Source organism: Cololabis saira, chromosome 9, assembly GCF_033807715.1.
Source record: "Cololabis saira isolate AMF1-May2022 chromosome 9, fColSai1.1, whole genome shotgun sequence".
In the NCBI taxonomy this organism is placed as follows: Eukaryota; Metazoa; Chordata; class Actinopteri; order Beloniformes; family Belonidae; genus Cololabis; species Cololabis saira.
Window position 1 is genome coordinate 17,798,493 of NC_084595.1, and position 18,680 is coordinate 17,817,172.

Consider the following 18,680-nt stretch of genomic DNA (forward strand, 5'->3'; position numbering starts at 1 on the left):
AAATGATGCTTTTGTTGTTTCTGCTCTCACTATGGCAGCAGGACAGTATGGGAAGGAAAACGCACTCACACACTCACCCTGAAGCAGCAGCAGGTCTAACATTAGAAAGTCACTCAATATTCTTTACCACTACACTATATTTGAGTATGATTTAACTGCTTATTTCCATTTTAACATTTTCCATTCCTCTGCTTGACAAAAACAAACAATTAAATGATCAATTTACTGGCTGAGTATTTCCTTTCATAATGTAATAGATTGTAGAAAATTAAGAAAACCAAGTTGTTGACACATTTTGTCACTCTAAAATCTGAACGTTAATAGAACTGCGGAAACGTTCAAATTGTCATGATGAAAAGTTGCAACGTATTACAGGATTAATGGATAAGAAAATTCTCAACAATTCAATTTTGAATGGATGATCTGTGGTACTTCTCACAGCCAGTGAAATAAAACTGAATCAAAAACCCAATAGCATTACAAAACACCAACAGCTCTGATCCCTATTGAATAACGACTAAAGGATCTGTACTTTACTGCAGTTTCTTTACATATAATTCATCTTGAACTCTAATTAGATGCTAACTGCATTTCATTGGCTGTGTATCTTTGTAAAGATTTAATCCAATCCACAATCATTAAATATCACAGCGCAATACCTACACAGACCTAATTATGTCTTTTATGTCATGATCATTTTTTATCACTTTAATAATGGCTGTCTCACACACTGTTGGGAATTTCTCTAAAACAAATGCATGATTTCAAAAACTAATTTTCTGTAAATTACATCACAGGTCAAGTCTAATTTCAAGCTAGTCCCTAGAGGCTGCCACTTTCCCCCAAACAGAGCAGAATGTCACAAGATTGATCACCACCCACGAAGAGCATCGGCTGATTTCATGTCTGACACTGCCCCCTTCTGGACGGTGTAGGAAACGCAGGCCACCCGTGACTAATCTGAGGAAGATTGCTGCCAAGCTGTTAAAATGATTACCAACTCAAATCACTTCAGCCTGTTTACATGAAATGAACAAAACAAGTCAGCACAGCAGGGTTTCCCTCCAATTCTTTCCATTTGTGCAGCAGGCTTTTCGAAGACAACTGCGTAATCCAAACTGATATTTCACACAGGTGCATTTACAGGAAACGCAGGAGTTAAAGCGATTTAGGAAAAATACGCAAAAACATCTGGCGCGCCAGCTGAGGCTGAATCTGACCACAACATGTCTGACCCCAAAGACCTCTCTCATCGCTGAGCTGATGCGCTTTATAACTCACAATCTGCAGCTGCTGGAGGGGAAAAGACAGCGGGACAAAAGGAGGGCAGGAGGAGGGTACTGAAGGACTGATGTGAGCTTTTACAGTCTGATTACATAATCTTGAATTTCAGTTGTCAAAAAGATACTTAATGCACATTTTTTTAAATATAAATTCTTGTTGTAAAAGTCTCAAGAGGAGCGCTTGAACCAATGCACTGCTGCAGAAAAAGCAGGTGAATATATGATCTGTAAAACCTGCAAAATCCATATAAAGCTGAAGGAAAAACTGTTTGTGCTCTTAGTCTTTGTGACATGTTATTAATGACCTAGTCACACATGAATGCCTGAAACAAGCATCACATCTGTACAATTAGGTTTCAAGATGATATAATAAGATTGAGATTGAGCAGTGGGATGCTGGGCATTGTTTGCAGCGGATGCTGAGATGCAGATCTCAGATCAGCTAACAGGAATTTTAACAGGCAGCTCAGATGTAAAATCACAACTCCACACTTGGTCGTTAAAGTTAAGTTAAAGTATATCAAAACGGAGAACTATAAGCAGCTTGTACTCTGACCCCCAAAGATGTGACATCACAACGTCCGCAGATCAGAAGAACATCAATGGTCATCTGCCCATCAGTTTGGCTCAGTCCAACAACAGTTACTACTGTAAAGCAACCCTATCTAAAGGATGCTTCTTTGTGAAATTATTTCTCTTCATCTTCATGTCATGACTTCAAGCAACTCTGATAAACAACCACAGTTATTCTGCAGATTTTGGCATCCAGGGATGATGCGTTTGTGTTCTCAAGGAATCAGAGTTCACCAAACAGATCTTAGACGCATCGTTGGAAGTTTTTTTGTATTGGGACACAATAAAGAAAGTCTGGTCCTTACTGGGAGATAAACACAACCTCAGAACATCAATAAAACATTGAATATTACTCAGTATCATTATTTCATTAAGAAATGACAAAGTAACCCCCAAGTTCGGACCGTGCAAATTATTTTCATAAATCAAAACAAAAAACACTACATATCAGACAAACTACAAATAAGACTCTACGGGCTTCAGTTGCCTTGTAGCAAGATTTGGAAAAGTGAGAACAAAGCGGAGAAATTTGAACATTGGGGTTGGTTTTGGACACCTTTCAGTCATTGAGTCCACCATTAACTCCTCTGTATGTCCCTAACAGACACGTGCAGCTTCCGTGGTCTCAGGGGGGCTCACATCCTGGACACAGCTCGTCTGTTCTGCTGTCGATACAGACGATACAGGGAGAGCTGTCCCAGCATTCACCTCTGCCCAGCTCTGACACCACAGACTTGAACACAATAAGAACATAACAATCGTCCCTTTACAACGCTGCGTTGCATATGCAGATACGTGTAAACACCGGATGTCACGTTATATTCAGTAGCACCACTGACTTTCTTTCCAATGTTCTCATTCAACTGCAAATAAACATCCACTCATCCTGAGAACAATATACAATTGTTTATGTAACTGATACTGTTTAATTTAACCCTTTTTATATGGCCTTTTTTTTTCTTGTTAATATTTCATTTTGGACTGGAAAGGAAGGTCAACCAAATGTCATTGTGCATGTACAATGACGACGAAGGCGTTCGAGCACTTTAGAGGCAAACTGTCCGACAGCTAAAGCTGAATGGTCGAAAAATAAAAGGACAGAAAGCAACCGAAGCGATGCTTTAAAGAAGACTGGGACAAGACTGAAAGAGTCACACAGGAAATGATGCTTCTGGGTTTTGGTTCAGTTTCTCTTTATCAATCAAGAATACAGTGTCACATGGCATCCGTTGTTAATATCAGATTATTATTATTACAACTAAAAGAAGGGTGCTTTATTTTTGCTTTACTTTATTATTTTATCAATGCCATTAGCATTTATAGAGGTGGGGGTCGTTATTGATAAAGAAATTCTTTAATGTCACTGAACAGAGATTTCTTTTTTATATTAAATTATAACATAATTTAACACAATTTAATCAAGTCTTTACTTTTACTTTTAATAATGGAATCACAGTTTAAAAAATAAAAAACATCTTAAGGATAACTCATGTATGTTGGTCTTTTATTCTGACATTGTTTCCCTCTGAGAGGAAAAATGTGGTCTAACTGTTTTAAAAGCTTTTTGAAGAAAACTGCTAATTGTGATGTGTTTGATGCTCTAATATTCAAGACAGTTATTGTTCAGCAATAAAAACATTCTTGGGAGGTATTTTTGTACCGAGAAGAAAGGACTCATACATCACTGAGCACTATATATATATATATATATGTATATATATATATATATATATATATATATATATATATATATATATATATATATTATCTAGCAGCAGCAGATGTTTAAAAACATCAATATTAATATCCGTCTTCCAGAGATCACACTTGGGCTGGATGTCTAAAAACATTCAGCTCCCGACTGTGATTTAAGGGAAGCTTTTCTTCCATCTGCTGGGAATCAATAACGGAGAATGCTGTGAGCTGCTGCCGTGGTTGTGGACGACGCTTTAACATGTCTGGCTGGTCCCTGAAGGCGATGACGCTCGCAGCCTGTCCGCATTAGTCTCTCGCTCTCCAACACATGCACAAAGAAATAGAAATGCTTTTACACAGTTGCAGACACAAACGGACACACGGCAGCAGAACTAAGGAGCTCTCCCCACCCAGAGAAAGGTTCGACGTCAGCAGCCTCCACTGGCTGCACATTTCCATCACAACAAGGTTAAGATGGAAATGGGGGCGGTGACATCAGAGGTTATTCTGGTTCTGGTGACACCAAGCAACTCTGAGTTTTCTTTTTTCTTCTCATTTTTCCAATCAAGGTACCATTTAGCAGTGCCTTGCCTCTTCCTCGCCGCCCCCCCGGTGAGGGTTCGCTGGCCAGCACTGGAGCCCTGTGGTTGGGCTGAGCAGCTGCCAAGCGCTCAATGTTCCCCAGGGCGCAGCAAAAGAAACAAAACGTCTGGAGCAAATAAAAAGCAAGCAATGAGACTGCCAGACTCACATACGGGGTAGGTTGCGCAACAGCGAGAAAAGGCACCGATGAAATGAGAGTAAACTGATAAAAAGACAAAGACATGCAGCGTGGATTAAAGCCTGCTCATGAACTTGTTCGCTCTGTATTAATGAAGTTACTTTAGGTTTAAACCTAATTATACAAAGGCATCTTTTAATCCTTCAGTTCAGACGAAAACACATGTGGACATCACACGTTTTTTTGTCTGTATCATAATATCTAATTTAACTTAACGGGGGCCCAAAGCAACAATGACAAACACTGCCCCAGGTCTCAGGAGGTCACAGACCTGCAGATGTCTGTCATGTCTTGATAGAGAGAAGACCCAATCAGATTGGAGTTATTGACACTGATAAGTCAGATAAAAGATGTTTATTCTGTTAACACACGACCAAAAAACCCCCAAAAGTCTTATCAACAATTATGCAGCTTTAAGTGGTTTATCAGTCAGTAATAGGTGTGTGATGACACATCGATCTACATCGATTTAATGATGAATTATACGTTAGAATTGATATAAAATTAAAAAAATCAATACATGTTATTAAGTGGCCATTTTTAATCTATTTTCATAAATAAAACAAAGATGTTTTTCATTTAAATACTTCTAAGAACCCTTCTGTATTCATTCATTAATTTATTCATTCACTTGGAGCATCAGGACGACAGAACGCCGGCACAGCAAGAGATTTCTATTTTACTCCAGAAGGTCATTGATCTGCTGGTCATTCATCCATTCATCCACTTCGGATACAGTAAAAATGTCATATGTCATATATATATATATATATATATATATATATATATATATATATATATATAGATAGATAGATAGATAGATAGATAGATAGATAGATAGATAGATAGATAGATAGATAGATAACTGAGCTGAGGGAAAGTGGCTGTTTGTTTTGATGTTGATTCTGATCAATAAAGTTTTATTTCTCATACTGGAATATGGAATATGGAATACATATCACAATTAATTTACTCATCTTAACTGAATAAAGAAGCAAATTAAAAACATGTGATATAATAGACAGAGTTTGACAGAGTGAGACTGTTTGAGACTGGTGTTTAGGAACTTTTGCTGAAACATTATTCTATATACTTATTTTCATAAAAGAAAACTTTTCACGTGAGACTGAAAAGTTTTCTTTTCATTCTTCCATCTCTTGTCTATAGCTTTAATTCAGAAAATTGAAAGTAAGAGTAACAGTATGCTGTGAGAGACATCGGACCGATGTAAAATATAAAGAGAAACATTTTGCAAATGTCAAAAATTGCTAAACTACTTTTGTTGTTCAGTAAGTCAAGTTATCAAGGGAAAGGGACTTAAAAAAAAGAAAGACAACCAAAGCAGGCTGACATCTCCAAGCGTCAGCATGATTGGTGTGTAACTTGTGACATCAGCTCTGCACACATCTGTAAGGTGATAATACATCATACCACTGACAAAAACAAGAATAAAAACAAAAACAAATAGAATTAAAAAAGACCAGCACTGTCGTCCTCGTTCCCTACTCTCACTGCTCGGTGTGGAGTGTTTTTACAGTGACCGGCGTTTTGATGGTCCGACTGCAGACCGAAGCAAACACAGTTCTCACCAAGACATCAGGCGGCAGCGTGAGCTCTGAGCCGCCCTGACCAAGTGGGTGAATGGAGGCCACGTCCTTTAGAAGCACAACTGTCAACCGTGTTGCAGGTGAAATGAGAAGTCCAGAACAGGACAGTCAACTTAAGTTGTAGTTGTAAAGACATCGACAAGACATTAAAGAAAAAACTGACCCGAATCTCTCTCATCAATTCATCACCGGTCAAGTTGATACTAGCGATTTATGATAATATGACACAGCAACCTAAAACACGAGTCACATTTTTAGGGGGGGTCTTTATCAACACAAGAAAGAGACTGCTGCAAGTCCATCAGTTCTTATCAGAACCTCCCCAGAAAGACAAACAACGGGTTTATAGCAGGTTAAAGTTGGAGAAAGATTCATCCGCATGTGTGGAAATCAGCAGAAAACATCCAACCTGTGAGTCCGCTCTCCTGACCGTCCGGTAGTAATCCTCCCCGTCACAAAAGCCAGCGGTACTGAGTAGCAGGCCGCAGGTCCGCCGGCGCCAGCACCACATAACGACTCTGTTCCCAACCCGGTCAGAAGTTCTGGGATCCAGATGATCCCGGGGCTGAAACCTATCTGCAGGCCTTGCACTCCCCTCGTCACAGATTGGCCCGAACCCCCACTGACGCTGGGATCACACGTATTTACTCTACCAGCTGTGTCAACAACGCAAAGAACAACACTAGAAAAAATTAACTTGTTCTGGGAAGAAAGAAAGAAAGAGGGTTACGGGAAGCTGGGCCGCCCCGTCCATGTCTGTCGAAGGTGAAAGCTTGAGGCATTGGTGTCAGACAACAACTCTGCAAGACTGCACCTTATAGACACGTTGTGGCAGCTAAGACAGAAAATGAAAGCTGGAGATGAGGCAATAAAATTCAAGGGACTTCCTGGTTGAACACAGAGGGAATTCCCTTAAGATACCACAACTGGTTGGCCAAGATCCCCCAGGTAGTTGAATCGTAAACAAACCTTTGTTACGTTCAGCTGAAGGGATCCTTCACACATGCAGGTTGTCTAAGGGGTTACAACTAGGCCTGTGTTGAAAAAATCGATTTCCCAATTCTAAATCAATTCTCATATTAATTCCTAAAAATCGAGGGGGGGGGGCGCGGTTATTTTATTTTATTTATTTATGTATTATTTTTTTTCATCATTACATTACAACTTTTGGTTATTTTTTTGTTTATCCCCAAAAAAGTAATGTTTTGTTGGACACGAGAATTACTGGTGCCATGTTTTTGCCTTTAAATATGTTTAAAGGTATGAAAACATTAAAGTGTTCAATTATAATTGCATACATTGTCTATATTTCATTACTTTATACACTGTCTTGGGGTTACATTTGCAAAAAAAAACAAATTCTCAAAAATTAAAAACCAAAATAGACCGAAAATGGAACAAATAAAAACGGAATGTGGGAAAAATTAAAACCGATTTCATCCGTCTGTTTGCTCCCCTGGATCTGTTTGATAATTCTGACCCACGTTTCTGAAAGCAGTTCTATCAGCATTCTGGGAGCTGATTGGTCCTTACGGCATCATTAGCTGCCAATACTTGCTGTTGAATCTCAATATAATACTAGTATTCATATTTTGCATAACTACAGTCATATAATTCATGCAACAACTCAAAAAACAGTTTTAATAACACTAACCCAAATCGATATCGGAATCGAATCAAATCTTGATAATCGATTCTGAATCTTAAGAATTGGAATCGATTCTTGACATTTGAATCGATCCCCAGCCCTAGTTACAACATAGTCCACTACATTTGTATCCGGCCAATTTTGTGTTTAAATCAAGTGACAAATAGATAAAAAGGAAGAAAAGGAGGCATTGTGCCCAGCAAGGTGGGGCAGGTGGCAACACTTGCACGTCCAAGAGCAGCACGTTCAGGGAAAGTTATTGTTTTCATCCCAAAATAGTGTTTGTTTCAGTGCCCGTCGGCCTCAGGGCCAAATAATACCTGCAACATTTGCAAAATCATTAGACTACGAAGGCTGATTAGATCTTTTCCCCCTGGACCCAAACAGCCGGTTGTCACTTAAACGATCACATGATTTGTCTCGGTCAAGCTGTATCTATTCCTGTCCTAACCCTTTCCACAGTGTTTTCCCAGTCGGCCCTTCTGGATATATAAGAATTTACCTCCCAGAGTCGTTTCCTGAGCACTTTTTATCAATATAGATGGAAAAAAATGTGAATTTTGTGAGAAGTAGACAACAGATGGGTCCTATCGCACTAATTACGAGGCTCTGACACGTTCTGCAGTGGTAAAACTACAGATACATCCCTGAGAATCACATCACCTTTATTGGCACAAACAGGGACTTTATTTATGAATTTACATGAATCAGTCAGTGATGGAAGTGTCTTTTTTTAAGGTACTTAATTAATTAGTGAATCTCCTTTGCTTTTTAATTTGAGAGAACTTGAGCAGTTCTTGTCACAGCCTCCTCGTAGACAGTGCCAGATCATTTCAGTCAGTCGGGAACCGTCTCCAGCAACAAATTGCTTGACCGGACTCCCGCTGTGCTGCTTGTCCAGCCTCGACCTGCAGAGATAATCCTGCTGCCAATTAAATCTGCACAGCTGTCGCTCAGCATTCCACTTTCCCTGCAATATATCGATGACAAGTCAAATCACATGTGGACAAAGATCGCTGAAGAGTTGTGTTTGACTGGTGTCTTCTTCTTGTGTCTGCCCACGATTCCAACACGACCTCCGAGTTTCAGAGAGATATCCAGGAGGGATCCCAGTGCACGTGCTCCGTTCAGCTCTACGCTGTGATCGACTACTTTGCAAATCACTTGCTGTTTACCGAGAATTCGGGAATAAACCTGTTAAACTCTGCCTGTGTTTCCCTGTTTCCTGACTAATAGGATTCATGTGAATTCCAGGATGCAGGTTTTCCCAGCAGGGCATTGCTCTCTAACAAAGGTGATCATTGTTTAATCCCTTTACCTGTAAGTGGTTTTGATGGCGTGGCTGAACGCTGGGGGTATAAAGCCACTAAGACTCGATGAATGAAGTCATGGCTCGCAGCCAGAGAAAGTCTAAGGCGGAGAACTTTCACACAATTCCAACTTTTAGCTGCCCAGAGGACCCTTGTACAACTGATTGTACCCCTAAAAGCACAAGTGTCCATTCAGCTTTCACTCTCGGGTGTCCAAACACATTATTTGGTTCTGATTGGAGATTTTCAACATTTTTAAATGTACACGGCATCGCACACTTTGTCAAACATCACAGATCCATCATGGCATTTATCAGCGGAGTTGATCGTATACTGACCCAGATCACGGCTCGCTCCTGTGCACCTTTTTTATTTAGATTTTAATTATCCCCCCACAGGATTCATTGTGGAGCTTTTGCCACGAACATAAGCTGTCCAAATATCTTTTATGAGCAACATACTACCCTTTTATGGTCAGAATAGACCCCCCCCCCCCCCTATGAATGAATAGGCATTGTGATTTTCCATTTCAGTCCTGCCACATTATATTACATTGGCTAAATCTAAATAAAATTGGCACTCTTCTGTCTACATGCAGCTGTCAATAATGATTTCAGCCATTTTGCCTGATTCTGTCCTTGGGGACGATGTCCAGAGCATCCCTTTGTGAATTGAACACTATGATGAACAGAAAGGGTCCAGGCTCTCTGTAAACAGGCTTTGTTCCAGTGTGTTAACACATTCTCAAGGGCTGCACGCTTTTTACATGTTTGCATGCTACATGTCCTCTTCCTCGAGTAGTTAAACAGAAGGAAATGAATGAGAATGTTTCACTGCATTAAAGGGCACAGACTGACAAAAAAACGCGGGGGACAGCAGGTTCACTTAGGTGAACTCTCAAAAGGCCGAACATGAGGTTAACACAATGAACTGATAAAACAAAGAAGAAGAGGACTGATATAAAGAAATATGACAACTCCAAAGCCATTACTCAACTGAAAATAACAATACTTTCACATAAGATTTATGGGAATGGTATAAACACGAGTCAGCATATAGCGTCGATTCAAAGCCAAGTCAAACCCCAAAAAACTGAGTCAGTCATTCAGTCGCTGAAGACTTTTCACATATCCATAAGCACTCTATGCTACGACGGAGTATTAGGGCCAAACTAAGACAAAAAAAATTGGAAATTACGAGAATTAAGTCATAATATAATGAGAATAAAGTTGTAAAATTACGAGAATAAAGTCGTAATGTTGCGAGAATAAAGTCGTGATAGAATAAAGTCGTAATATTATGAGAATAAAGTCTTAATATTACGAGAATAAAGTCGTAACATTACGAGAATAAAGTCGTAATGTTGCAAGAATAAAGTCGTAATATTATGAGAATATAATTTATGAGAACTCTAACAGGAAGAGCTTCTTCTCCCTGTGTTAAAATGAGGAATATTGAGCATCTTGTGAAGTTATATTTATATATTTATAATATATTACGACTTTATTCTCGTAATATTATGACTTTATTCTCGTAATTTTACGACTTTATTCTCGTAATATTATGACTTTATTCTCGTAATTTTACGACTTTATTCTCGTAATATTATGACTTTATTCTCGTAATTTTACGGCTTTATTCTCATTACATTATGACTTTATTCTCGTAATTTCCTTTTTTTGTTTTTTTGTTTGGCACTAATACTCCGTCGTACTATGCTGCAGAGTTGGTGGAAGAAAGAAAAAAAAGCACATGGAGGAGTTTCCAGGTAACCAACAGATACAAGACCTTCCCGTGCGCATGTTTGCAGCACTTTCGGAGAGCGGAGAGACCTGCTGGTGTGAAAGGCCTCCAATGGCCCCCTGGATTTATCGTCGACTATTATTTCCACCAAAAGAGCTGTTCAGCTGCTCCTCCAAGGCATTTAAAAATCATTTCTCATGGCCAGTGCAGCCAAGTGGGAACGTAGCTCTGCTCTAAGGCGACCTGACAGCCGCTGGCAAGGCTGACAAAACACCAGCCAGCCAGCAGATAATTGTCACGTCAAAACAATATTCTGCATTGTGATCCATTCCATCAAACCAGATTTCAACTTTGCAATGCAATTACTGTCTCCGGCCATGTTTTTGACAAGGGGATCATATGTTTGTGCCATTTGCCCAGGAACACAGGGCGGATTATTATCTAAACTGCATAGATTAATAGCTGCATCGAAACCTGTCACAACAGCGAGAAGCAATCTGGTAACAATAAAGCTCCAAAACTCCTTTTAGATGACAAAGAAAACACATTGTTTTTCTTTGTGGTCTTATATATATTTTTAAGTAACAACAGCTGATGCAGTCACTTTGTCGTGTCTTTATTATCTCCCACAGAGCAGCCTGCAAAACACACTGGATCAATTAACAGAGTTGAACTATTTCGGGGAAGAAACCAGCTTCCTGAGAACAGTTGAAGATATAATAGAAAGGATCAACAGATGAAAACAGAATAAAAATAAAAAACTTGCAACCTTTTCATTATTCTTAAAAGCCTGCTATTTAATATATTCTGCTTCTCCTCTCTCGTTTAAATGCCTTCCTACATCACCTCCACATCCTCTTCCCAATTCCCCCTCAACATAAACCCACCTTGAGCCATTTCTCCCTGCCAGAGTGCATATTATGATATCAAAGGCTCACATCTCCACCTTCCTTCTGCTTTTGCAGCCTTGCTTTTCAACTGTTTTCCCCTTTTTTTTCAACTTTCGATGCCTGACTTCGTCCCTTTGGACCTTAGCGGCTTGTTCTGGCTAACCGCCTATGGCCGACCCTCTTCCGGTGAAAAGCATCAGCCACAGATAATCATTTGTTTCACAGATGAAGAGGGAGTGAAAGGAGAGAGACTTTGAAGCAATCTGTTGGTTTCCTCAGCGAGACTACTTTTTCAGGAACTGGCATTATATGAATGTCATTTTAATGCATCGGACTGAACTGGATTCCAAGTGGATTATAACTGGTTTGACTGAGAGTGTGTTTAATTTCACTTGACATTCACTTCACTCTCAGCGCCCAGAGATCACGTCTGCTGTGAACTGGTGCTGCAGCGTAGATACTGCTATGTGCAAAAGCCCATTTGAATCATGAGGGTTTTTTTTTTTGTAAAAACATCAAAATCTGATCACAGATAACAAGGGGAAGAAGATAAAACAAAACAAAAACATGTGGACCAAAATAAGCACACCCATGATTCAGTAGCTTGGATATCCACCTTTAAAATCGTCTGGACTCTTTGACTACATTGCTTTAGTCCAACCAGTCTTTTTGTCAGTCGTTTATGCACAGGTCTCTTACGGTGCCGCCTCAGCACTTAACTGGGTCCAAGTCTGGACTTTGACCTGGTCGTTCCTTAACCTGGAGTCTTTCTGTCAGACCGAAGGCTTCATGTTCACCTGTAGAACATGGAGGAGCGCTGAAAGGCACTCAGGTTATAAAAATTAAATTAAAGTTAAAATGTACTTTAATTTAATTTTACATTTCTGCTTATTTACTTATTTTCATTTTCAATGCACCTATTTTAACTTCTAATTTTATATAATGGTATTCTATTGCTGATGAATGGATGTGAGGCTTTTTTTGCTGTCTATCCATCCCTCCGTCCATCCATCCATCCATCCATCCATCCATCCATCCATCCATCCATCCATCATTGCTTTAAAAATCTGGTGGTTGGTTCAGCTGTTTTACATCCAGCCATAAAAAATTTGGCAGCCGGCTTCCTAGCTTTCCATTTGTGAACGATCTTTCTAACTGTAGAACGCTGAACTCCAAACTGTTTGGAGAAAAAAAAGTCATAAACATTCCCAGATTGATGTGCAACAACAGCTTGTGCAAGACTATTGTTGATGTCTGTGAGGATTTATTAACACACTAGGGCTGAACGATTTTTGAAAATAATCTAATTGCGATTTTTTTCCTCAATATTGCGATTGCGATTTAATATGCGATTATTTTTTTCAAGGTCCTGTTCTCATGTATTTTTCAACTACACAAGCAATAAATCAGTCTGTTTTATAATAAACATTGCCAGATTTATTTAAAGCACAGATTACAATAATAAAGAAAACATATCTGTGTCTTTACCTCTTTAACACGTCTACACATGGGTCGTTCTCTCTGAACCCAATCGCACGACACCAAACCGGGTTAAACTTTAGGCAAAACGAGGCGTAGTTTGATAGAAAAACACAGAAAAACTCCCACAGGGAACAAAAAACCTTCCTCACAGGCAGTACTCGAGTTGTAAAAGAAAATATCAGGGGGGATGGTGGATTTTATCATATGGGGACAGATAATTTGTGCTGATTACAAATAATAAAATATATAACAAATAATAGCACTGACCAAAACACCTGCAGAAATACTGCAGGAATGACATAGCAGCAGTTAAATGCAACCTTCTGTAAGCTTTAAATATCCACTGGGCTTACATCAAATACATCAAAACACAACAATAAAAAACAGTTTTCTGAACTTATCAATATGACTCTGTCCTTCACAGGATAAGTAAAATGGATCACTGCAAAAACTCAAAATCTTAACAAGAATATTTGTCTTATTTCTAGTTAAAATGTCTAATTTTAGTAAAAAAAAAAATCTCATTACACTTAAAGCAAGACTCATCACTGGAAAAAACAAAAAATGTCACCTGTTTCGAGTAGATTTTCACTTGAAATAAGTAGAAAAATCTGCCAGGGGAACAAGATTTTTTTGCTTGTAATAAGAAGATAAATCTTGTCCCACTGGCAGATTTTTCTACTTATTTCAAGTGAAAATTTACTTGAAACAGGTGAAAATTGTCAAATAAGTTATTTTTCTGGTGTTATTTTTCTGGTGATGACTCTAAATGTTGAAATAGCAGTAAAACCACATTCATTGATGAAATGACATAAGGGATGGAAAGGGGGGATGACAGTTTTACAGGGGGGGATGATTTGGACCGTTTTTATTTCAGGAGGGGATGATTTTGACCGTTTTTTATTTCATCCCCCCTCAACTCGAGTACTGCTCACAGGGAACTCAGAACGTCTTCATAAATAACTCAAAAATCACAGAGAGAAAAAAAACCACCAGCAAACTAACAAACAAACCAATAAAGCTCACAGAGTTAACAAAACGAACCAGCAACTCGCAGCCGCTCTGTAACTTCTCCGGAGAGCTGACGGGCTGCAGGTGGTTTAAGGCTGATTTATGGTTCAGCGTTACACCAACGCAGAACCTACGCCGTAGGGTACGCGGTACGCACAACGTACGGTGCGCGTCGCCGCGTAACCTACGGCGTAAGCGTCTGCGTCGATTTAACGCGGAACCATAAATCCGGCTTCACAGCGCGACTGCCCGCCCGGCTCGTGCTCGGCGCTGCGCACAGACCTCGCCACGCCGACTCCGCGCTCATATATTTAAAACATTTATAAAGCCCACATATTTATAAAGCCCTGCCTGGCCGAGCCCTAACACTGAGGCCATGGTAGATAAAGTAGGTTACAGGCGGACACGCGGCACTGTTTACTTTTTTTCCCTGCCGGCAACGTGACCAGATCACGTGACCAGATCACGTGACTGGTCAAATCGCAGCCTTTGCGGTTAGAAAATCTCGTTTTATCACATCGCGATATTATCGCAAATGCAATTAATCGTTCAGCCCTATAACACACATTAACTGAGTGCTCCAGGTCTGCAAACTCCCAGAACGTCTGCTTTCACAGAGCTCTGCACACGTGGCGATGATCAGTCAATCAAGGGTTAACGACTGGCACCTTGCTGCAACTGCTCATCTCTAGTTCTATGGAAGCAGTGAGTGGGTACTTAGTATTACCCACATTATTATTATTATTATTATTTTTCCTTTGAAGTTGCACTCACCGATAAGAATAAGACACTAACTTTTGCACACAACTGTTATCTGAATTAAACTTATTAATAAGGCAGTTTCAGCCTTATGCATGCTGCCGCCCTCAAAATCGATAGCAAACGTATACATAAAACTGCGTAACACAAAATACTCCACTCATGATGCCCAATTTGAGTCGAAAACTGTTGACTCAGAGACAGCCCTCGTGGAGCACACACTGAACCTTATCAACACGGCTGCAGATACTTCTTCATTTCCTTTTACACTCTGCTGACAGTTTGACAGCTCGATCACTTGGCAGCTGAGAACATTTGTCTTGCTGTTCAACTTTTTATCTCTGCAGGCTGTCAACAACTAATCAGATCTCGGCACATCCTTTGTTTTTTGACCTGTTTTAAACTTTTAGCAGTGATCTGGCTTGGTAGAAGCTGATAAAAGCTCTTCACGTTTAGCAGCGGTTAACCATGGAAAACAAGTTGGGTACAAGTATGAACTGGTGATGAACTCACCGACTCACAATCTATCGTAAGATAAGTTATAATGTGAAATTATCAGCAGTACACACAGAAGTATTGAGATTCTTTGCAGAAATAAAAGTACCACACCCGTCACACTTCCTGATAAAGCCTCACCTCTCTCCCATATCACTATTGCTGTAACAATTCATAAGGTGGCAGGGATCAGCCAAAAATATTATTAATTAACTTGTTATAAAGCCTCCTGAGTGTCAGGGTTTGACATTTCCCCCAGTTTGTGTTTTCAGTTCTGCTCCTCCTGTGTTCCATCTGCCCTGATTGTTCGCACCTGTGTCTCGTTTTCCCCTGGGTATATCTGGTCTTGTCTTTCCCTGCTCCCTGTCGGTCCGTACTGTTTCCTTCCTCCATGTGTCCTGTCAGGTTTTTGGTTTTTGCTCTCGTGTTTTGGTCAATCCTGCTCTGCAGCGTTTTTGGTTCTTGTTTTTTGCCAAATAAATCCTGTTTTTGCAACTCCTGGCTCCTGCTCTCCTGCGTCTGGGTCCTCAACAAACCACACCGGTGACACTGAGTGGCTTCTCCAGTTGAACTTACAGACATAAATTTAGCTGGTATCAGTATGAGAAAGACTTATGTTTTACTTCTGTAGACAATGTATACCCGTAGCTGCTTCAAGGACAAACACTGATTTTTCCTGCCGTTTTGGCTCAAGTACCATTGCAAGAATACAAAGGTGTTATAAGGCTTTCCTTCTAACTGGAAGGTCCCTGGATCAACCCAGCCAAAGTCAAGATCTTGAGCTCTGTTAGACTTGTCAAGAAAAAGCAGATCATATTTTAAACAAAGAAACCCATCAATACACAAACTCATCAGTTCTTCCGGTGTGAAGCCTGATGAACATCTGTTGTTGTCCGGTACTTTAGATTAAAGGCTAAACGTCTCTCAAACAGTCAGGTTACAGTCTCTCTTTCCATTGCGTTACAACTCTGAACACCGGCCAAAGAGGAGCTTTTACAAAATATTAAGTAACAAAGCCACTTGTTGTAACCACTTGTTGACCTTTTGGCAAAAGTGCAAAAGTGACAAAAGTTCAAAAAGGGAAGTACAGAGCGGAAACCTGCAACATGCTGAGGAAGAAAGATGCAGCTCGGCCCTCGTTGCAGTCCTTCATAACTAACCAGTCGGGTGTCCGTCCAATTGTGAGGCATCATTTAATCAAATCACAGGATAATCATCTCAGTGAAAAGCAAATATACTGTGTATTTCATCCTTAATTGCAATACAAATATAAAAGGTTGCTTTTTGTGGGTTTTTTTTGTTTGTTGTTGGAACAGTTGTTGGAACCAATTTTGGTTTCCGGTAGACTAAACTACAGCTGAGTGAGGAGTCATGAAAATAACATAGACCATAAAAAGAAGAAAAGTGAGTCATAACACCAATGGATGGATGGAAATGGGAACGTTTAATGGGAAAGCTTAAGCCGTGAAATCTTCAATTACATGTTTCTAGCCGCTTGTGAAACAGCTGGATGGAAACACAACAAAAGCTGAAATCAAAGTATTGTTTACCGACAAACCGGGCACTGAGAAACTGGGCACCAAAACGCCAATCAAATCGGGTCTCTTTGGTAAACAGCAGCTGTTTGGTAAAACTACAATGTCAACAGTTGTTATCCTCTCAGATGTCTCCACAGCTGCCTTCACAGCGTCAGGCCTAAATGGGAAAATAATCTTAATGACTGCATACATGCGCTTCATTTCAACCAAGTCACCCAGTTTGACCCTAAAACAACAACAGATGAGCTGCAGCGAGCACAAGTGACTCAGTTTGCCCCCCCCTACCCAGAAGTATTTAGGCCACTTGAAACACAATCAGGTGTTGAAGTTAAGAGACTCAACAAGACAGAGAGAGAGAAGCAACAGCGTTCAGCTGGCAGCACAGCAGAGGATCAAATCTAATTAAATATTATTGCTCAGGCACATTTCATACAAGAATGTAACCTCAGATGTCCTATGGGCTGGAAACAAGACAATCACTTTCAAACAAAAAAAAGCAAAAATCAACCTCAGAAAAAAAGCAACAATGGCACTCAGAAATAAGAAACTCGTCAGAAATGCAATATGACATCCCCAACTATGTTTTTACAGTGGCTGACCTGCATAAAAATGAACATAACTATGTTTTGTGACTATAAGGATTCATTTATAGGTAGAAACATGGTGACATCATCCTTTATGTTGAATTACCGTGTAGTTATTACAGTACCCCAGCAGGGACAAACCAAACACTGGACCTGGAGAGAAATGCTCGTTTTCTGTAGGTCGGTGACTTTCAGTTGGTTGCAATTTTTAATTTATGCCACTAGATGTCACTAAATTTTACAAACTGGACCCTCAAAGCTACAAAAATCACAAAAATCTTCCTTTGAGAATGTTTCAATTCCTCATGTTTGCCATTTTACATTTTATCTTAAGAGAGTAACGCACAAAAAGTGGGGCTAAGTAGTAACCTCTGGCTCACAGGGGACGTTTCAAATGACTCCTGGGTGAAGTTCAGGTCAGAACTCGGTGCAATTTTGCCTGTATAGTCTATAGTGTTAAAAAATAGAGCCCATGGCAACAGCTATGTTGAAAACCCAGCTCAAACTGTTGCTACGCCGTACAAAAAGACTGCTCTCAACATTACTGTCTGCTATAAATCAATTACTTAAATGAAAAATGGTTTGGCTCGGTTCCAGTCATGAATAACAGCTGTGATGCCTAGTGCCTACATGTTTTTAGCAAATGCTGTTAACCACTTTTACTTAAAATAATGTTTAAAGGAGGTTTGCACAGCGAGAACAAAAGAGGAAATAGAAAGCTGGACATTTCAAAACGAACACTTCAGTCTAAGACGTAAAACACCCCTATGCTAGTAGAAGTAGAAGGAATATATACGGTATATCTGCCTTTCAATATTGTTTTCAGTCTGAGGATTTATTAACAACTTGAAGCAGGACCACATCCACCAGACGCCATGGGATTCTCAGACGTGATCAAACATGTCGAAATTTCAAAGGGCACGGACTCCTCTGAAGGGAGATGGTTGCCTGGGTGTGTAAGGTTTGGTGGCAGTGACAGCCGACACACACACACACACACACACACACACACACACACACACACACACACACAAGCAAGGCAAAAGTAGGCCAATGTTTGTACCGAGCATTTTCTGAGCAGTGTATTAAGCAGGTAGATGACAGCAAGAACCTGGCAGATACTGACATTACACAAGCGAGGCGCCTGTGATCACGCTGTGATGCAGTAACATGTTACAAAATACAACGACAAGAAAAATCCAAGCAAACCCTGCAGGCGAACTCAAAGTCAGGATGAAGTGAAAGAGTCCAAATAAGCACAGAAGACTCACCAGGTGAACC

The 18,680-nt window shown here is 39.9% G+C and overlaps 1 protein-coding gene across 3 annotated transcripts in view; it reads right to left on the reverse strand.

The window, feature by feature from the left end:
* Window positions 1–18,680, reverse strand: part of LOC133451520 (ral guanine nucleotide dissociation stimulator-like) — a 74,693-nt gene that overhangs the window by 38,448 nt on the left and 17,565 nt on the right. Inside the window, exon 1 of one of the 3 annotated variants that reach the window (XM_061730645.1) lies at window positions 6,349–6,720. The exons of the other annotated variants lie outside the window; for them this stretch is intronic. Within the exon in view, the coding sequence (XP_061586629.1) occupies window positions 6,349–6,450 (102 nt within the window). The 5' untranslated portion in view covers window positions 6,451–6,720. Of the gene's footprint in view, window positions 1–6,348; window positions 6,721–18,680 lie in introns of those variants that run through there. 3 annotated transcript variants of the gene reach the window in all.